The sequence below is a fragment of the Falco biarmicus genome, chromosome Z (assembly GCF_023638135.1).
Source record: "Falco biarmicus isolate bFalBia1 chromosome Z, bFalBia1.pri, whole genome shotgun sequence".
Classification (NCBI taxonomy): domain Eukaryota; kingdom Metazoa; phylum Chordata; class Aves; order Falconiformes; family Falconidae; genus Falco; species Falco biarmicus.
Window position 1 is genome coordinate 48068557 of NC_079311.1, and position 22659 is coordinate 48091215.

The following is a 22659-nucleotide window of genomic DNA, read 5'->3' on the forward strand; positions in this document are numbered from 1 at the left end:
ATTTTCTCCAATACTTTTAAAATATATGGCATGTAAAGGACATGATATTGCGGCTTAGTGTAAAGGCTTACTGCAACTACTCTGCATTCAGAGTATGCATTTACATAGATTCTTCCTTAGATTCTATATTAGTGCCTGTGCTAATAGCACTAGTGCTTATATGAGATTTTTTAAGACTAGTTGGAAAAGTGTTTTGCAAGGTTAATTATGCTGTTTGTAAGCAAGATGCTTAAAAATTAGAGTACTTAGTCCTGAACACTTTTTGAATGTCTGTAATAATGTATAGTTTCAGCAAATTATACCATGGAAGGGTTTTAAGCCTATGAGATGGGTTTTCCCCAATAGCCAAGTTCTACTCCCAGGAGACATCAGGAGGTGAACAGAGTGCTAGTCTGGCCTGGATGTAAGTTAGAACAGCCAAAAGGTCTTTGCTCCATTGTTTGACTCTCTGTTGTATTAGGGAATGCTAGTGTGTGAGTTAGAAATCTTTCCATTAATCTTTGTTGGGTTGGGGTTTTTTTTGAGTAGTTTTAAAATCATGCTCTAAACGGTGAAGTATTTGAAAAACATAAACATAAGTAAATGCTTAATTTAGAATGATGTTTCTCTTGAGCTTTAACCACATGCACCATCTAATGCAATTTCAGTTATTATATTGAGATTGACTTGGAAGTACTCTGTTGAATCCAGGTTGCCCAGTGTTTCCTGTTTGCAGTTACATGTAACTTTGCCAAAGAATAATCGTTCAATCTGAAATTTTCCATGTAACTTGCTTTAAAAAGGTTTTAAGAAAATTCCGTCCAGACATTTCTTAAACTGAGTCTAAGTTAAAAAAAAAAAAAAAAAAAACCAAAAAAAAAACTTTGACTGTGATAATTTCAAACTTTTCATTGAGTTTTACTGTGTCTGTTCTTTGGAGCAGCAGCTAGAAATAGAACAAGTGGATAGCTGTTTTTCTGCTGCCAGGGCAATGCCTTTTACTTTTATAAGCTTTTCAAAAATCTCAGTTGGCATGTGCTCAGTTGAGTGTTTTAAGAGTTTGGCAGCACTATCCCCTGTAGTTTCTTGGTTCTCCAAGTGTTCCCCAGCCTCAGCTTTTAGAGGCTGCTTAGGGTTGTCTCTGAAGTTGCTCTTAGGAGTGCTGCTGGCTGTTCACCTGGACAGCAGGGAGCCCATCTGCTTTTCATTGCCTGTGTTCTTACAGCAAGGGGGAAACAAGGAACATGGAAGAAGAGCAGGTTCACTGGTTTGCAGTCTCCCTACAGTCTTTCTTTTCTTTCTTTTGAGACTGCTTGCACCACAGTGTCATAGCTCAACTATATTAGAAGTGATTAGTATCATTGGACTCAGCAGATGGGTCAAATCTGGGTTATCGTGGGTACCCTGCTAATGGTAACTGCCTGCATTAACCTAAGATAATGTAAGGCTTCCCCACATACAAAGTCACAGCTGGTTCTAAAACTGGCAACTGAAATAAGGCTTTTGTTGCTGTTGCTTTCATGCTGTCCCTCAGCCGGCTGTGCAGACTGTGTTTTGGGTGGTCCCATTTCATACTTCCTCTGGAACAGGCACAATAAAAGATGTGATTTGGCTACCCCTCTCTCAAGGGATTTCTCCTCAGAAAATCATCCTTACCAGCCTGAAGTTGGGCCATTGACTGGAGTGGGTTTGGCACTTAGGATTTTCTGTCTCTGGGAATAACACAATACTCTGTAGACTCTGGAATCTGCCACCACTGTGTGCACTGCAGGCTTGACACAGGTGCACCAGAACACTGTTGGTTGTATATGGCTGCTAATCCTGCTGTGCATCTGAAGGAATATATCTGTCATGTCATATCACAACTTGTCTGTACTCTGTCCTAAAAAATGGTATGAAGATAATCCAACAGATGGTTGTAGCCAGTGCAAAAGCCTTCAAACACTGACTCACGAAAGGAATAGGTTACATTGCAGATACTATGGAGATGCTGCATGACTATAAACTGAATGACATAAAGTAGAGCCAGATGTAAACTGATAAAAGATGATGTTGTACAGGCAAAGGCTTTTACCTTGAAAAGACGTTCAGAAATCTATAGCTTTGAATGGACAATTCTGATATTTTAGAAATTGTGAACTTAAGAGGTTTAAGAATAGTATGTTTAAAATAAGAATGAAGTACTGGAGTTACTTATTGACTGTTGAAATGGACAGATCCAGTGTGTCTTTCCACAGGGAAACAGCAAATATCAGGACACTTCAGAATGTAATTGGTTTAAATTATGTGTTCTTAATGAGAATTAGGCAGCAATTTGTTTTCAGATGTGTACCACTACTTGTCTTTGTCTGGTACATAAATTAAACTATTAATGGGAAAGGGGGGGGGTGTGGGGGGGGGGGGATGGCAATTTGTGTAAAAGGCTACTGACAGCAATTTTGATCTCGGAGAGATATTTCCCAAAAATTTCATTAACTGCACATCTCTTTAGACAGAGGTCTATTGTATATGCCATTAACATTACTAATAACTAACCTTTGACTTATTTTGAGCTGCCATTATTTTTTTTTAAGAGGTTTTCATTTTTAGTCAGACTTGGGTTTCTTTCAAAGAGATCTGATTGGGTATATCTGAATGCAAATCAGAAATTAGCAGGAAAAATGGCAAATTTCTGACAATCAACATGGAAGCCAGGAAAGAAGTGTGAACAAAGAAGGAACTGAGAGCTAACTGTGAAGTAACCAAATGCTTTTGTTTGATAACTAGTTGAATAAACAGTGCTTTACCAGGTCAGAAAATAAAGGCTACTGGAGCAGAAACATGTTTACAGGGAAATATCTACATGCTGATCAGCCAAGCATATAATATTCTTTACTATTCTAGCAGGTAGTTAACAGGATTATTGCAAAGTGTATGACAATTAGAACCTATAGGGGTGTCAGACATGACAAAACCCCGTTTTGTATATCCATATGTATGCATGACTGGACTGTTAAACACTCAGGTCCATTTTTGTATATTCTTACTTTCAGGAATGCAATGGTTATGGTGTAGACCAGACACATAAGCACAAGATAAGCACAACAGTTAGAGACTGTCATAGTATCTCATCCCTCTCAATATTCTGTGGTGCAACAGACATCTTCACACTGACTCTATGTGATCTGGGAAAGAAGAATGTCTCCCATTAACATAGCTACTATTCCTGTCCATGGGGCTATATACTGGAGTCATTAGGACAGGTAGCTCATGGCACAATTTGGCTGATTTGTAAGTGATGGGAATGTGTGAATAAACCACGTAACTATGTTTTATGGTTTTTTTATAGATTCATCATAAAGCCCTTAAGGGTGGCATTATGCAGAAATTAGTGAAATTATCTCCTACTGCTCTGCAAGATGTCTAGGGCATGGAGACTCCTTTATACAGCAATAATTATCCATGTCTGTTCTCTTATAGCCAAGATTTCCAAAGAAGATTATTTGATACTTCCAAATTGAATGGTGATCCCCTTCTTAATCCACTCTGTGATATTGTGCTTTTCCTTCATTCTTTGGAGAAAAGTTTATTGTATTCTTCCGCCAATTTTCATCAGACTTCTATCTTGGCAAGAAATATATTTTCAGATAGGCCGCCTTTGTCACATTCAAATTGCTTGATATGAAGAGAATGTAGCAATCATTATTCATGTTGCTAACTATATAATTTTGCTGAAAAAACCCCAAACTCAAAGTTTCACCCTGTTTGTTTATTGCATCGAGTGATATTTTTGCTAATTGTGTCTCTTGCACCAATTATTTGTTCTGAACAGTTGTTTTTGGCACAGTGTCATTATGAAAAAGGATAAAGCCTGAATACTTTACTATTTCCAGGATTAGCCCAGTTGTCACTAGGGAGACTACTTGTGGAATGAAGAAATCAAATTTGGCCAAAAATGATCATCTGCTATTTTTAAGCAGCCTGCTTAAACATAGAGTTAAATCTCAAATGAATATTAATGTGTAATATAATTTAACATATTTGTTCTATTTCATTTTTTCTCATTTACCTTGTTTCATAAACATTTTGAGAAGCCTGAAAAAAAAGGCCTGGACATTAGAGTATGACTATTGGTTAAGGACACAATATTAATTATTTTTTGGCTGCTGTATAAACACTTTTGTATGCAATTGTTCTCACTTCTGCTTATTCTGGTTTGATTTGAGTATTGTCTGGTATGTATTATCCCAAGGCAATTTTGCATGAGACATTGAAAAAAAATTTTCTGGAAGAAAATTGCCCGTTTTTTTAAATCAATCCATTATCAAACAGGGTTAGTACTGTTCTTGTTAGTGCATTTGCTCATTTTGAGATGTTTAGCCATTAATTCTTCTGAGATTAATCAAGTGGTAAATCAATTAACATCAGTGACATCTTGTCTGGATCTGGGGCCCACATGGCTGGCAAACAACTGTTTACTCATTTAGGATCCAATTTTTACCTCTTTCACAAATATTTGACCAATTCTGTGATTTTTCCAGATCCTTTAAAATTGGCTGCTAGACTATCTTGCTCATAAATAAATAAATATTCCTCTTTCTTCTCCATATGAACTGCTAATTTGACATCATTCCAGTTTCTTTCTTTGGGGTTTTTTTGGGGGGGTGTTTTAGGGTTTTGTTTGGTTGATTGTTGTTGGTGGTGTTGTTAAAGTTTCTGAAAAAAATTATGGGCAAAGAATTGCAGACCTATTTTGTTTCAAATGAGGTGTCTAACATAGACAGAAAATTTCAGTGGGGCAATCGTTCAATTCTTAGTATAGTGAAGGTTCTAGAGAAGGCTACATAAATTGGTTTGAATATTGTTCTTAAGCTGCTAAATCTCTTAGATACAAATATGCCCAAACTGCCATTCCTTGAGAAGAAAACATAAAAAAACCTTATGAATTACAGAGCAAGCAAGCAGATTTGGAGGTTGTATAAGAGACAGTAATTTAACTATACACCATGTTGTGTCCTGGAAATCAGACCTTTCATCAAGGTGTTCTGCCCCAGAAATTCTTACGTTATTTTTTATGATTAGGTAAGGATAGTAGATACAGCAGTGAATGGCTAAGTTTTCAAAATCTGCCATGGTTTTTGTTTTTAGAAGTAAACAGTGATTCTGAGAAATAATCTCATTTTCTGACTGAGCGACTAAGTGAAATTTATGAGAAGTTAGTATTGTCAAGTGAAAACTGCAGTATCTTTAGATCTTTTATGGAGGCATAGTTAGATCTACCATTAGATCCATCACTCCTCTTTAAAACATCAGTTGAGTGTGCCCTATCTTGAATCTCTCATTTAGAAGTTCGGGGGAGTATTTTAGCGCCTAATTTTTCACCACTAGTATGGACAGCTTGCTTTATAGAATAACAGATTGTTTAGATTCCAGATTATAAAGAATGCAGCTCTCGAGTTTCCTGGAGGTCTTCCTGAAGGCTTAAAGCATGTTTTTCTAAGACTTTGCACAGGCTTTCAGTGAAATTCCTGAGCTGATATAAAATCATACTGTTTTGTTTTTTTTGTTGAAGCATACCCCATCTTACAAACACTTAATGCTCCTTACATTCCATGACTTTTTTTTTCAATCATTTTTGCAGGTCAGCTGGATAAACAATTACTGTCATGCTTGTTCAACTGTCTAGTGTGAGAAATTGCGCTTTATAAAAAAATTGTATCTGTGGACATATCAATGCTTTAATAAATACTCAGGGACAGAAGGCATCAGCTCTCCTTAAAAATAACGGAATGATTTTAACATGGGAATACCATTACATCTTATAGCCAAAACCAGAGAGAAATTGAATGACCATGAATTGATAGAGCTTGGAAGAAAGTACAAAAAAGTCTGGCTGCAGTTAGTAAGAGATTTACTTACAAAATTATCTTCCTTCTTCAGGTTATTCCATCTCTTCCTGTTTGAACAGCAAGCGTAGACAGGACTGTGTTGACTGTAAAAGGATACATGCTGCTTCCTGTGGTGTCCCACCTGTAGGTAGAAAGGTGCTAGGCTACATCAGCATACCCACAGTCCACACACACCCACTGGGAAATGTTCTACAATGGAAAAGATACACTCAGAATTAAAATTATACTACTGCAAAGGAAACAAAAAAAATATGTATAGCTAAATAATTCGCTTACTGTCTGCATTAATCCTCACAATCTTGTCACATAAAAGAAGTCTTACACTTCTAGGCAACTACTACTTTTTTTCAAGCATATGGCTTATAAGGCTAATAGAACATAAAATATGTAAAAATAAGTTATATGGGAGCAAACATCCTGTATGTCCTAACTTACTCTCTGCTGTGTGGAATTATGGACCATGGTTCTGAATTTTGTTTTCATTTTCTGTAACTCTGGCAACACAGGTGAATTTCCATTTGTTAAATACCCATGAATATATGTCTACAAGTGCAGAGAGGATAGGCTAAGAGCAAGTTTTTCTATAACAACGAAACTGCCTGTTTGCAGTTCCGCATCCCTGCTGCCTTCTGTTAAAGCTGTATCTTGTGGAGGCTGAAATTCGTCACCTGGTAACCTAAACTCATACATCTTGAATGAAAAGAAAGTGCTCATTTTTTAAAAGATTACATGTATTCACTGACTGCTTCCCAATAACTTGGTTTCAGCTCACAGGCTAAGCAGGATTCTGCTTCCATATTTAAGCACCATAAAGTACTGATTATTCAAGTATTTCCAGAAAGATGGTCTTTTGACAAAACAAGTTCTGGAAGATATGAAGCAATGTGTGCAGGATGCCTATCTACACAACAATCATTTGTGTACATCAAACAGTGAGATGAGTGATATTTGTATGTGTCTTCCACTGTCAGGGAGACTTAGAGAAGCTCAAGATACTCTGCATGTTTGTGGTTACCCTGTGTCTGCTTCCCAAAGAAATTTCTCATTGAAATTTCTAGTAACTTGACTATGTGTCATCTTAGGAGTATAGAGTCCCTCCATGTCCCACTCACCCCAGAAGGTGGCCTGCTCAGTCACCCATGGGCTGACCTTCCCCACACCTGGGGCTGTTGCCTTGGTGTAGTTTCTACCTGCAAGCAGAAACCGAGTGCAAGTATCATGCCTTGAAGCACCAAGAATAAGTCACTTAACCTGCCAGACCAAGTGACTTCTTGGTATGATAGACACAAAGGCATGGGTTAAGGAAATTTAATCAAGGTTTCTCAGGTTTTCAATCACTGCCTAGTCCTAGACAGCATAGGGCAGCCAGTGCTCAGACTGATAAACTTAATCCTGGCCTGTCTTCGTCATTACAACTGAGTAGAGTTGTGCCAGTATGTGCAATAGGGGCAGATGATGACTCTGAGAATGGTGCTGAGTCACTAGTGTTCTGCACTGCAATACTTTTTTCAACTTCTTTATTTAGTGGCTCAGTTTATCATTCCCTTTACTAAACTGCATTTTTAAATGGAATACTATTAGTCTTCTTACAGATGATAGAAAAACTGAGAAGTTGAAAGGAGAAAGAAAAATACCACAATGATGGCCATGCACCTATATATTGTCGTCTAAGAAATTCTGCTTGGGGTGGATCTAAGAGAAACAAGAAAACTCTAAAAACTAAAACTCTAGTCCTACAAGATAAATGGGTATTAAAGGCATAGTGAGGATGCAAACATCTTTCACATTCCCAGTGGACAGATAATTAGGAATCCCTTAAAAGAATACACATCTGTGCAATCAGATGCAATCAGATACAGCTCTGAACTATTCAGATTCAGTGCTGGCTGCTTGGTATTCTTGAAGAATACACATAGACCCTCAGTGAAATCCAAGACGGGGGTAACAGACAAATGAAAGAGGCACCTGAAATAGCTTCAGTGGGAGCTGAAAGTCTAAAGGAATTGCCAGTTTGAGCATGCAGTAAGATTTAACAGAGCTTTTCAGCAATCCAACATTTTGCTTTTTTTTTCCTTGGCACTGGTCAAGGTAGGTAACATAACACTAGTTGGTGGTCATACAAATTGAGTCTGTGTGAAATGTACTCCTTCATCTCCCCTTAAGTTTCATAATAGGTTATCATATGTCATTATAGTCTGCTTCTTGCAAACCTCCCAGGCATATAAATGATTTCATGTAGTAATTCTGTAAAATTAGCACACGTTCTTTAGAATGGATCAAAGGAAAACAGAGAAGAGAAACATGGATTGTTTTGGTTCGGATACTTTTTATCTTACATGTCCTTGTACCCTTACATTCTGGTAAAACATTTCTGATCTGTGACTTTGTCTTTCCCCTTTTTCGTAGTCCATTTCTGACCTGGAGAGACATACAGCATATTATTGTCAGGACTTCACGTGCAGGACATCTGAATGCTAACGACTGGAAAACCAATGCAGCTGGTTATAAGGGTGAGAGCTTCCTTTCTTCTTTGCCATCAGAGGCAACTTCTTATTTGATACTTTTGAAGAAGAAATAATCTCAAGTAGTTTCTTTAACCCTATGCTGTGTATAGTTTTGAGACCTTTCAGGCTTAGACTGAAGGGGCCTATCTTCTCTTTTATAAGGAAAACCTCTTAGAATGACTAAACCCAAAAATGGCAGCTACAGAATCCACTGGCTCCATCTTCTTAGTCCCTTTCAGTTCTATTTCATGCGCTGCTGGCAGAAAATTAAGTAAATTGGTGCTTTTAAATTTTTCTCTGTGTAGCTAGTATTCAGATAAAATAGTCTAGAGTTGAAGATGTAGCAATTCCTGGATTCAGACCATGTTCTCATTCAGAATTGTTGACAATCTTGATTTGTTGACAATCTTAATTTGAAACGACAAAACAGTATTTTCAAATCTTTGTTTTGTATTATTCACCCTACGTTATCTATATTTAATATAAAAGGTTTATATATATTATATAAGTATAAAAATATTTAAGGTTTCTTTCTGATTTGGGATAAAAACAAATTTTGAGCTATCAGGACTTTAATGGGACAGAATTTATACTATTCAGTCAACTGTTATATAGATTTCTAAAATTTTGTACAGTGTTGTAACTTTGTATTAAAGCTGCATCTTTTTAACCTTTTTTCCTCTCTTCTAACACAAGCAGAAGTAAACATTTGTGCCATTAAATAAGAAACATTTTCAGGATGGGTTAAAACAGAACCTTGAATCCATACTATATTGTATTTCAACACAGATTGGTTTCTGATTCCCCTTTGCTAAATTCTTGCTTCTTTCAGTTTGGATTGCATTAAAAAAAAAAAAACAACAACAAAAAAAAAACAACACCAGAATGGCTTATTTCTGGTTCTCTTTTCATGAGAATTCCACCCAAGACTGCAATACTTCTTTTAACATGAGATTTGAACTGTTTTGTGCTAGGATCTCCTAAGAGAAGAATGTAATATACAAGAAACATCAAATCTTCACCCTGGTTTCACTTTAAATCTGAAGCCTAGCTTTAATGTATTTCAGATCAAGGCACTGCTACCATAAAGCATCTTTAATATATCATTCTGACCTATGACATTTCTGCTGCAATGGAATAGAAACCAAACCAAAATCCTTTCATTTTTGGATCCAAACCAGGCTCTAACTACAGAGGATAGATTTAGAAATGGGTATTTGACTCGAATCCCCTCATCACTTGAATGTTCTGACATACAAGAGCCTGGTTTTGTCCCATTTACAAGTACATAACCACACACAAAACACATACATAGCAAGAAATAGGCACTTCCTTAACTGCAATAGCATTACAGTATTTGTTATTGTGAAACATTTCCTGAGATTTAAAAAGTTTTGGCAGGAGATTGTGACTGTATTGTCATTTTGTTGGAGCTATCTGAAGTTCAAACAATGCTTTTCAAGTAGCATAAAGTAGAGCATTTTTCTTCCGCAACTCACTTCCAAAATTCTGTATTTTTATGTTTTTTCATTTGTTGACCAAGAGAGGCAAACACCCTGTGAGGCATTTCACAGCACCTGTCACTCATCATCAAATGAGAGGTCACACTAACACACCAGCAGTAGCAGCACTGGCAGCAGGACTTGCACTGTTGCACCACTGGACCATGCTTATTCTTGGAGCCAGACATTTTTCTATGCATTGTAGTGGATAAATAGTGAGGAAAAGGTCTGAAAAAAGATTTATCTTTCTCCACTTGTGCAAAGTCACATAGATAAGCTCAACTGGGGGACTGAGATTCAGGAAATACAACTTGAACTGGCAGAGCTCTGCTGTAGACTCCATGGTGGAACTGAAAAAGAGGAAGACCAGCTAAGTGCCTTGACCTCTGTGGAGCTCAGGAATCAACCTTAACCCAAATAAAAGCACTAGTTTTAACTAAATTATTTTGGCAACATAGGCTGAGCAAATGGTTCCAATAAAAATGCAGCTCTCTTTAAACCTCTGTTGGTTTTGGATGAAGGAGAAGCAAAAGATTTAGATTTAATCACAACATCCAAACCTGATTTCAAAAAGGGGTTTGCACACTGCTGCTGGCAAAACTGAAACAATTTTTTTTACTATTGCACGTGGCAATATTTAGTATAATATGACACTATTATCCTTCACTGTTGCCAAGAGTAACAATTAACATATGTTTTTTCATAGATGAATTGCTCTGATCAGACTGAGTTCCGTAAGGAATTGTATCATAATTTTGTTGATGACAAGATCCATATCTCTTCCACAGCATGTTCTTAACAAGGGAAGGGGTGGAAAGGGGGGGGGGGGGGGTATTAACTAGAGCAAAGACAGTCATAGGAAACAATCTGCCTTTCTTCCATGCATACTGGGGAATAAAAAGGAAAACTAGGAGAAAGAGAAAGACAGGCCTGCTCCTTTAGAAATGAGAACTGAAAGGGTGAAAGTAACAAAAACTTGGAAGAACCTCTCACTCGACCAAGGGGCAGCAAGAGCTGGTAGTTGAAAGTGGGTCAGCATGCCTTTTCAGGGGGGTGTTTTGCTGGGCCGCATGGCAACCCTGTCCCTCGCTATAGTCCCTGGCAGTGTTTTGCCATTGCAGAACACACAGAAGGAGCTCAGCTCACAGGTGTCATTACTGGCTGCAAGATCTCCCTTTTTTCCTGTCTAACATTCATAAAAAGAAAGTTTAATTAATGAAAAACGCTTGAGCCAGCCAATGATTTGCTAAAGCAGTGCCCTTTATTTTAATTTTCTGGCAAGTAAACAGTATTCATTAAATGCATGTCAATAGAATTAACTCAGGAATGGGGAAGAATTTTTTCTTGGTATTTTTTTTTTTATTATTGTTTTGTTCTCAGCCAGCATGTATCTTTTCAGGAACTTATTACCCGGTAGTCTGAAAAGACTTTAATACTTTGGGATATCCTCTGGTTAGTTAGTTGTACATGTAATTTGTCACTAAAGAGATATGTTATGCTCAATTTCGCTTTAAAATCAGAGTCATTTTTTATAATCAAAGCAGTTAATTAACTGACTATATGGAAACGTGCTAGAGAACATCTGTTTTTACGAAGATATCAAAATATCTGTTTTTGCTATGGCCGTGCTGTCAGTTGTTTGGTCAACAACAGAGTACACAACTGCATTCATAAGAAGATAGTGCTGTGTTAATGCTAACTTGTCTCTAGGTTGAAAGAGACAGAACAAAACACTGCAGTTTTAAGAACAGTGATCAAACCATAGGAACAATTCTTTATCTGTAAGTGAAGCCCCAAATACTGTCTCTGGGAAAACAGACCATTCACAGTGAAGAAATAATATTAATTTGTTGGGAGATTTTTAGAGAACATCCTTCACCCTTTCTGGCTCTAAAGTGTAGACAATAACATTTCAGTGAAATAAAATGCTACTGAGGCATGACAGGAAATCAAGACTCTAGCCACTTTTTTTCATTTTCAGGATATTCCTAGGTGCAGTGGAGGTATTCTTCCTACAGAAACTGAGAGTTACCTCATTTGCTAGGGAGTAAAAGACTACCAGCATTGTGTCACATCCCTTCAGGTTAGCCAAAGTATCTGCTGCTTCCACTGGAGAGTGACCACTGGAAAGAACTGGTCACCTAATGTTTTACAACCTTTTAATATAATTTCTTAATTACAGTATTTAATAAAACTGGTGATTATTCTTGTTGTGAGCAGAGCATTACCAGCCTGAGAGTGAGAAAGACGCAACCTATCTACGCTCCTAGTTCGGAGACCTAGATTGGCCAGATTGAAGTGGCTGTAGGATGACCAGTAACCAGGCACAAATTCAGAGACCAGCAAGAAAATCTTCCCAACAATGTGTACATTTCAAAGACAAATATACTATTCATAAACATCCTGCTGCATATTTTCAATATCTTTAAAATTTAAATAAATTTAAAATTATGTTTTAAATCATTTTTAGAAGCTGGCATAAGACTTTTGAAATATGCCAAGCACTTGTGAACAGTTATGTCAACATCAAACCTGTTCATGACCTTCCAGTCTTAAAGGTGCTAGCTGATATTTTCATATGCCATTGGCAGCCAGTACCTACTCCCACCCACCGCCAATGCCCATACACATGGTGCATGGAGGAAGTGAAACACAAGCTTTGAGTCTGGCTGTTGTAATACCCCAGTTTTGGGTAGTTGGCAATCTGGCACCAAGCACATGAAGCTGCATTGGTCTTTGCAGGAGTGAGGAAGACCATATCCTATGCAAGCTAGACTAATGATATTTTGTGCTTGAAAGATTAAGCTGACATTTTCAGGTAGACAACTTAGAATGCCACTGGTAAATTTCTTGTTCAGCTTGTTGATGAGCATGGGCAAATGCAAGCTATGTCCCACGTCACTTGTTTCTCTCACTTTCCCAGGGCTGTGTTGACTTGAGGCAGTGTTTCCTCACCAGGAATACCCCTAGCACCATGTCCTCTGGCCACCTGCCCTTCTCAGCAGGCCCATGGCTCCACTGCCAAGCCATGACACAGAGCTTTTTCTGCAGCAATACACCACCCAGGGAATCCCCTTAAGCCAGATTTTTTGTCCAAATGCATTAGTCCTTGAAAAAAGCTCCAGCTCAGTAGTGACACTCTCTAAACCACCAGTGTAATGATAACATCATCAGAAGAATCTGACATCTGGAGTCCTGTTTACCAGACATTAAGCTACACGATTTGAATATTGTGGGAATTCTATTCAAGAAACAAGCATATAACATACCATTTCCAAATGTGAGCCACACAGACCAGAACCTTACTAAGGTTTTTCATGTAGGCAGTGCAATAAGAAGTCCAAGGGCAATCCATAGAGACTTCAGGGCCTTGGGATGACAGGTTAAGGGATCAGGAGCAATAGTGTTCTCCTCTATCCTTCCAGTTGCAGGGTATGATGAGCCAAGAAACAGGAAGACCCAGCAGATTATTAACTGCCTCCAGGATTGATGTCACTGGCAAAATGCTGGGGCTTTTGATCATGAGTCAGTCTACATGACAGCAGTCTGGCTGGCACCAGATGCGAGTATGCCTGTCTCAAAGGAGGAAAAAGATCTTTGCACAGAAATTAGCAGGGGTCGTTGGAAGAGCTTTATGTTAGATTTGAAGAGGGAGAGGGGTAAAACCAGCTCACTAAAGATAAGCATGGGAGTGGCATTCCAGTGTCTGAGGGGCAGTGTGCTAGTGAACTCCTCTTTCTCCACAATGTGCTGAGTAAACTGGAGCACATTTGATGTATTCCTGTATAATGCATGCAACACACTAGCCATCTCAGTGGTGTTAGGGGATGGAGATCCATGCAGCAGCAAAGATGCAAGGGGTTTTGGTGTGTCAGAAACCACAGACGGGCCTAAGAACAGTTACATAAGAATCAGGGCATCTTCCAAAATAAAAGTGGCAGGGCCAATAGGCCAACTGAAGTGCATCTACACCAGTGCACACAGCATCGGCAACAAACAGGAAGAACTGGAAGCCACATAACTGGAGTAGTGTGATCGATGTCTATAAACTCTTCGGAAGGGACAGGCAAAGAAGGAGACATGGTGGGATAGCCCTGTATGTTAGGGAGTGTTTTGACTGTCTAGAGCTTGACAATAGTGATGAAAGGGTCAAGTGTTTCTGGGTAAGACTCAGGGAAAAGATCAACAAGTCAGATGTCATGGTGGTGGTATGTTATAGACAACCCAACCAGGATGAAGAGACAGATAAAATATTCAATAATCAGCTGGGCCAAGTCTCACAATCATTAACCCTTGTTCTCATGGGGGACTTCAATTTACCAGATGTTACCTGGAAGTACAACGCAGCAAAGAGGAAACAGTCTAGGAGGTTCCTGAGGTGTGTAGAAGATACCTTCCTGACACAGTTTGTCAGTGAGCCAGCTAGGCAAGGTGCCCTGCTGTATTTGTTGTTTGTGATCAGAGAAGAACTTGTGTGTGATGTGATGGTTGGAGGCCATCTTGGGCACAGAGATCATGAAATGATGGAGTTTTCAGTTCTCAGAGAAGTAAGGAGGGGTGTCTTTAGAACCGCTGCTTTGGATTTCTGGAGGGACAGCTTGGCCTGTTTAGGAGACTGGTTGACAGAGTCCCTTGTCAAGCAGTCTTGAAGGGCAAAGGAGTCCAGAAAGACTGGATATTCTTCAAGAAGGAAATCTTAAAAGCACAGGAACAGGCCATCCCCATGTACCAGAATATGAACAAACAGGGAAGAAAATGGACCTGGCTGAACAGACAGCTTTGGCTGGAACTCAGGGGAAAAAAAATAGTTTATGACCATTGGAAGAAGGGGCGGGCAAGTCAGGAAGACTACAAGGATATTGTGAAGTTATGCAGGGAGAAGATTAGAGGCAAAAGCCCAGCTAGAACTTAATCTTGCTACTGCAGTAAAAGACAATACAAAGTGTTTCTGTAAATGTTTTAACCATAAAAGGAGGGGTAAGGAGAATCTCCATCCTTTATTGGATGCAGGAGTAAACATAGTGACAAAGGATGAGGAGGAGGCTGACATACTTAATGTCTTCTTTGCTTCAGTCTTTAATAGTAAGACCAGTTGTTCTTAAGGTACCCAGGCCCCTGACCTGGAAGACAGGGACGGGGAACAGAATGAAGCCCAAGGGGAAATGGTTAGCAACCAGCTACAGCACTTAGACACACACAGTCTATGAGGCCAGATGGGCTCTACCCAAGGGTACTGAAGCAGCTGGCAGAAGTGCTTTCCAAGCTGCTTTCAATCATGTATCAGCAGTCCTGGCTAACTGTGGTGGTCCCGGTTAACTAGAGTTTAGCAAATATGATGCTAAGGACAACCAGGTGATCAGGCCCAGTCAGCATGGGTTTATGAAAGACAGGTCCTGCTTGACTAGCTTGATCTCCTTCCATGACAAAGTGACCCACTTAGTGGATGAGGGAAAGGCTGTGGATGTTGTCTACCTAGACTTCAGTAAAGCCTTTGACACTGTTTCCCACTGCATTCTTCTGGAGAAACTGGCTACATGTGGTTTGGATGGGCATACTTTTCACTGGGTATAAACTGGCTGGATGGCTGGGCCTACACAGTGGTGGTGAATGGAGTTAAATCCAGTTGGCAGCCAGTCACAAGTGGTGTTCCCCAGACTCAGTACTGGGACAAGTCCTGTATAATGTCTTTATCAGTGATCTGAACAAGGAGATCAAGTGTACCCTCAGTAAGTTTGCAGATGACACCAATTTGGGGGTGTGGCACGGGTGTTGATCTGTTTGAGGGCAGGAAGGCTCTACAGAGGGATCTGGACAGGCTGGATTGATGGACCAGGGCCAGCTGTATGAGATTCAAGAAGGAGAAGTGCTGGGTCCTGCATCTGGGCCACAACAACCCCATGCAACACCACTGGCTTAGGGAAGAGTGGCTGGCAAGCTGCCCAGCAGAAAAGGACCTGTAGGTGTTGGTTGACAGATGGCTGAATATGAGCTGGAAGTGTGTCCAGGTGGCCAAGAAGGCCCACAACATCCTGGCTTGTATCTGAGACAGTGCAGCCAGCAGGACAAGGGAAGTGACCGTCCCCCTTTACTTGGAAGTCATGAGGCCGCACCTCAAATACTGGGTTCAGTTTTAGGCCACTCAGTACAAAAAAGATACTGAGGTATTGGACCATGTCCAGAGAAGGGCAATGAAGCTGCTGAAGGGTCTAGAGAGCAAGTCTTAGGAGGAGCAGCTGAAGGCACTGGGACTGGGAGAAAAGGAGGCTTACTGCTCTCTACAACTACCTGAAAGGAGGCTGTAGGGAGATGGGCATCAGTCTCATCTCCCAAGTAACAAGTGATAGGACAAGAGAAAACAGCCTCAAATTACACCAAGGGAGGTTTAGATTGAATATTAGGAAAAATGTCTTCACTGGAAGGGTTATCAAGCACTGGAGCAGGCTGCCCAGGGAGTTGAGTGACCATCCCTGGACGTATCTAAAAGATGTGTAGATGTAGCACCTGGGGACATGGTTTAGTGGTGAACTTGGTAGTGTTAGGTTTAGGATTAGACTCGATCATCTCTAAGGGTCTTTACCTACCTAAATGATTCTTAAGTAGGTAGGTGACAACAACAGTTCTGGAAAAGTAAATGTATTTTTGGAACAGGCAATCTAGCTATATATACATGATGAAGTCTTCAAGAGATTGGTGGATGTAAAGTCCAAGAGACATGTTGGCACTCACATAGGTAGGCATTAGTCTTACATTAGTTGAACTGGTTAGGTTAATATGAACACTTTTTGCCTTGTACCCCCTACCTGGAAGTTGTTTGAAGTCAGAGCAGTGTTTAGTTTAGCATGGGGAAAGGGGAGAAATAAACCACCTACAATTAATAGCTAGTCTAACAGTGAGTGGAGGTGTCTTCCTGACAGAACATGTATGATAGGAAAATATCTTTGCTCTCAGGAATCTCAAACTATATTTAATTATCATAGGAATCACAGTGTCAATACCAAAACCTTTATCCTTGCTTCATACAGAAAACATTGCTGTAGTAAGAGAAAATATCAGAGGTGGAATTTGGAAATTAAAAGAGTTGAGTAAAAGTGGAGTAAAAACACAGGGGTTTTAGCAGCAATCTTTCCTTTCCTTTCCTTTTCCAGCAACCTTTCTAGATTACTTGTTTCCTTCCCACATGCAACAATTCGGCTCACAACCATAAATAAAGTTTTCTTAAGTGTAATATTAAAATTGAATTAGGAATTTTTTAGTGTTTCATATGTTAACTCCAAAGAAACTGCCAGGTTTCTGAACTCTGCTAGCCTTAAGCAAGACCTAAAAAATCTCTTTGGGATTTGGAGAAGGTAGCTGGGAAATATGTAGCTGGGAAGCACATTGACTTCTCCAGCCTAGATCATGGTTATTGGGTTTTTTTTCCCCCTAGCACAAACTGAGATCCACACAATGTTGCTTCCAGTTGAAAGACATGTAAAAGATCAGGAATGTATTCATATAGTTCCAGAGAGGGAGACATACAAAGGAGGAGAGGGAATCTCTCGGAGGAGCCAGGGAGGGGTCATTACTTCTCCCAGCCTCAAACTCCTCATTATCAAAGCTTCTCATTACTCATCGGCTCTTGAAGCACCCTGTTTTCTACTGGCTCTGAAAAGTGAGGAATGGAGCTGTGAATGTAAAGCTGAGTCTAAGCAGAAATTTCAGGTCTGTGTTGGGATACATAAAGAAAAGTAGATTGACATTTTGTGTTACAGTTGGTTGCTTTTCTGGGTTCATATTTTGTGAGTCGAACTTAGACATGTTTTTAAAATGTAAATTACATGGCTCTAGAGCAGGAGTACCAGCACAGAAAAGGCAAAATTAGGCCTTTAAAAATTAGGCTTTAAATTTCTATGACAGCAGCACTCAGAATTGTCACCAAATCATGATCAGCATAGCAGACAAAGAATTTTAAAAGATAGTGCCCCTCCTCAGCAGCTGACAGACTTGATGTCCGTCTGTCCTAGATGTAAAGCTATGCACAATTACTATGCTCTACAGCTCCTAGTATTCCAAAGATTGCCAAGTAGACTGACAGCACTAACAGGATGCATGCCATGGGAATTATAACCTTTAGCATTATTTTTTTTTAACAAGCCCAACTCAGACCTTTAACAAAACTCTGTGAAGGATTGCGGGGCAGGGAGGAAAAGGAGGGATAGAAGTCCTCCCCTATGGACTCATAACCTAAGAATCCGCCACTTAATTTTAAATGTAAATTTCTATTTTCCAGTATTAAGGAAGAAGAACAAATTTCCAGTATTAAGGAACAAGAACAAATTTAAAAATTGAATCATACAATTATCCAAAGCAGAATGTTTTAATTCTAGACAATGAGTGCATTTTAAAATATAACGTATAACATATAAAAGTTATATACATTTGCATGACCTCTTTATATACTAAATACCAAAGCAGTACACTTGTGAGAATGTTCTAGGCAAATATCTTGCCATACTTGTATACATCCATAGCAATGATGAACATCTTATGCATGGCATTGTTCTGTGTTTTTTTTTTTTAAAAAAACAAGCATCTGCCTTTGGGAACACTGGAGCTCTTCATTACTGTTGCATTGCTATAGTACATTTCAGTAATTACAAAACTGGCAGTTGTTTTGTTATCAGTGTGTCCAATGTAGTGGAACTAGGATTCAGGCCAGTTGGGAAACAGATCACACCACCTACTATAGGGTATTTTAAGCATTTAGAGCATCCTGTCAGGATGCAGAACATCTAGTAATGATAGGGAAAGATAGGGGCCTACATAGAACCACTCAGATCAGTTAGATGCCTGAAGCTGTTTGTAACCATATTACTTTCTCCTTCCAGAAAAATCAGCTACTGGGGGTTGCTGTTAAGTCAGGAGATGCAGAAATTCATTCAAATGCTTGTCTATTACCAGCTTTATTGGTCCAGCTGTCTGTGTAGACTCAGCTTATTGTTTAACTGTAGAAGAATGGCTGCAGAAGCGTGGCCTTAGAATCTCTGAAGATCTGCACAATCCAGGCCTGGTATTAGAATAGGCCTGTAATCAGAACTGTACTGAAGTTGCTGTGCTGAAGTTAACAAGAAAGGTAGCCTTGAGCTATTCGTGAATCCTGAGACCAAGTAATTATGTCGTGCCAACAGGCCGTGGCTGTAACAAGCTACAGCTGCTGGGAAAGCAGGTGCAGGGCCAAGAAAGGTAGGGACCGGTATGGGAATATAGGGAGTAACAAACTACAAGGCTGAAGCACAGCAACACAATTAGCGACATGGATAGAATGCTTATTTTAGTCATGATAATTAGGGGTGTGAGAACCGCACGTGTTTAGAGACTAATAACCAATTATATTTCTGCTTTACGAATATACATGTGTATCGGTTCTATATAAGTAGTGTTAGAAACTAATAAAGTTGAGCAAGATGCATAACTCATATCGAGCGTCTTCTTGACTCCGGCGAACCCTTCTTCCAACATTTAACTTCCTTTTGCTTCAGGTTACTGATCAGAATCTACTACATAACTGTATGGGAACAGTGTGAAGTCCACTTAGTTAATTAATAATATCTCTGCTTTGGGGTGAGGTTGGTAGTTTTAGTTCTAAAAAGCACCATCATTATTATTAAGTAATTTGCAAAACACTTCGTTATGACTTTCTGCATATTTTTGTTTACACTTCTTCTGCCAGTATCTGCTGCAGCCCTGTGCTCACTCAGGTATTAGTCTGCATGTAAATATCCCTCTGGAACATGGACACTTCTGAACAGACATAGCTACTGTGTGAGACAGAACAAGAAGAATGTTCTGTGGCATGTGTCTGATATACCTAACAGCACAGAAGTGCTGTCTTTGTTTCTACTGCTAACGATCTGTCAGCATTTCCACTCACAGTGCCTTTGACTCATCTGTCATCATCTGTTCTGCGATGAAGCCTAACATAGAGGCTCTCACCAAAAGATGTGTGTATTGTTTGATAGGGTAAAATGACATTTGGCTACTTCTGAGTTATCAAGGAATCCTAAATGTACTCCTGAGGATAAATTTGCTCCTAATAGAGGAAATGAATACAATTTTCTTAAAAGGTGCTCCATGGTGCAGTCACAAAATGGCTTTCTTTGTTTACAGAAAACTTGCAAGCTCCATATTTTTACATGTATCTCTGTGCTGTTTGGAAAAAAAGAATCCAGCATGAAAAGACTATCACTAGTTCAAGAATTATAGTTTCTATTACTGTAGATGCTCTTTAGCCAACTTTATTTCGTCAAAACTTTTTTCTCCCTTCTAAATGCACATAATCCTTAGATTTATTCCATTTGCATAAACTGGCTCATTTCAAGTGATATAAATGAATGTCTTCAGTTGAGGCTTTATGATTTACAGCCAAAGGCTGCTGCAGAGAAGCAGCAGCTTGTCTGTCTTAGCAATCACCAGCCAGCAGCAGTCAAGTTTTCTGTTTCTATCACAACTCTGCTCCTTCAGAGGCAGAGAAGTAAACCAGTCTTCCTGGTCACTCTGATGAGGTTTTTCAGCAAGGCTCACTGGTGTTCTCTCTGACTCCGGGGAAAATGTCCCCATATGCAGGGCGTAGTAGACACCATGTGCTCAAGGACTGCATTACTCATACCTAAACAAGCTCTGAGAAGTAAATTGGGAACTGATTCAGGTCTTGCTGCAGGCAAGGGAGAACTTGGCATGGCTGTGCTGGGTACACAGCGGTGCTCAGTGCTGACCGTGGACTGTGGGGTGGCTGAATCCCAAGACTAATGACCTCTGCCCAGAGGCTACTGACCCTCATGAGAGGGGTGAAGTGTTTGGGTGGTACTTGCTGTTGCTGCTAGTAGGGTCTGACTCTGATGACCCAAAAGCGTATTTCACTCATAGTCCTTTTTGTCAACCAATGTCTGCTTAATAACCGTATGTGTTTTAAATTCCTGAAGTAGACCAATACTGTGAATGCAAATGTCATCTCGGATTTAATGTTTTAAGATGGTGTGGTTTAGTATTTTTAAGTGTCTCCAAAGTCTCATAGTAGGTGATGCAGTATCAGAGTTACATACAGAAACTACTCACAAATCTACACTGGCTACTCAAGGTTTAACTTCTACTAGCTGTCCTGCTAGTGTTCCTGGGCAATATATATTTTATTTTATCAATGAATAGGAGCTTTCTTGCAGACAGAAAAAAAGGTAAAATCCAGAGGGCTGATCTTTTTTGTCAAATCTATTATCAGGTAAAAAAATCTGATTTACCTGATCTATTTACCTGATAATAGATTTGACAAAATAGATTTGAATTGATTTGACAAAATAGATGTGAATTGATCTATTATCAGGCAAAAACATGGTTAGTATTACTGAAGAAATTATTTGTACTAATACAAAAATCATAAATTGACATAAACACAACTGGAATCTCAATGAAAGTAATTTTTAAAGTATTTTTTTAGCACCTGGAACAACTCTCCAATGAAGAAAGGCTGAGTTGGGGTTGTTCAGCCTGGAGACAAGAAAGATCCAGGGTGACGTTATTGTGACCTTTTAATATATAAAAGATGCTTATAAGAAAGATGGAGAGAGACTTTTTACCAAGGCCTATAGTGACAAGGCAAGTGACAATAGTTTAAATGCAAAGAGGGTAGATTTAAATTGGACATAACAAAGAAAATTTTTATGGTGAGGGTAGTGAGACACTGGAACAGGTTGCCCAGAACAGTTGTGGATGCCCCATCCCTGGAAGTGTTCAAGGTCAGGTTGGATAGAACTTTAAGCAACCTAATCTAGTAAGATCTCCCTGCCCATGTCAGGAAGGTTGGATTAGATGAGCTTTAAAGGTCTCTTCCAATCCAGACCATTCTATGCTTCTATGACTGTATGTTACAGAGGACCTTCAGTTTCTCATTGTGCATCTTTGTAGCTGCCACTTTTAAGACAAGTCTGTTGGGCAGCTTTCTGACCTTGAAATCCCCTGGTGTTATAGTAAGAGTAAGAACTCAATCTTTTACCGTCCCTGATAAATAGCTGCATTTAAGGCAATTCTGTGGCGAGGGAGGACCAAGTTTGCTGTTTCCTTTGTCTTTAAGTAGAAGTATTTAGGGATTGGTTCCTGGGATAAAATACAAAAATACAAGTAATGTGCTTAATCTAAAAAGCATGAGGGAGTTGGTTTTACAAGCAAGAGTGAAAAAGAATGTTCTTGCATGCTTTTGCTATTCACTTGTAAAACAGTTATGTGTTTCAGAAATAACATCCAGTTATCACAAATTGCTGGTCATAGGTTGACACAAAAAGGGAATATGGCTCAAACAAGATGAATTCTCATTCAAGATCAACGCTCTCTTAGTTATGACATGACAAAACAAAATTTAAGTCGTGTCATCGTAAACATTTCTCCTTTTTCGTCCCTTAATTTCCTTTAGCAATTGTCTTTCCTGGTTGAAGCATTTTGATACACTAGGCAAACGACAGAAATTTGAAGTAATATAGAATTAGAGCTTTATTTTTGTAAATAAAATGTCAAATTTGAAAGAAATATTGGTGTAGGTCAGTTTGAGGTATTTATAATATGAGAGTAACTCAGGAGTCTCACCTCTTCTAGTCTTGCTAAGAAACATTTTAAAAAAACACAATATAAGGGGTGTTTTAGACACCTGTTTTGTCAGTCTCATTTTGGGTGAGACTGGATCAAGATCCTAAACTAGCATAAATGAACAAGTCATCATCATTTACATATCAAACAGCTGAATCTAGTTTAGGAAAGCTGCAAATT

The 22659-nt window shown here is 39.1% G+C and overlaps 1 protein-coding gene across 2 annotated transcripts in view; it reads left to right on the top strand.

Annotated features, from left to right (window-relative positions):
• Positions 1-22659, top strand: part of PCSK5 (proprotein convertase subtilisin/kexin type 5) — a 247790-nt gene that overhangs the window by 131653 nt on the left and 93478 nt on the right. For both annotated transcript variants that reach the window (XM_056325218.1, XM_056325216.1), the window contains exon 10: positions 8274-8377. In XM_056325218.1, the coding sequence (XP_056181193.1) occupies positions 8274-8377 (104 nt within the window). The remainder of the gene's footprint in view (positions 1-8273; positions 8378-22659) is intronic.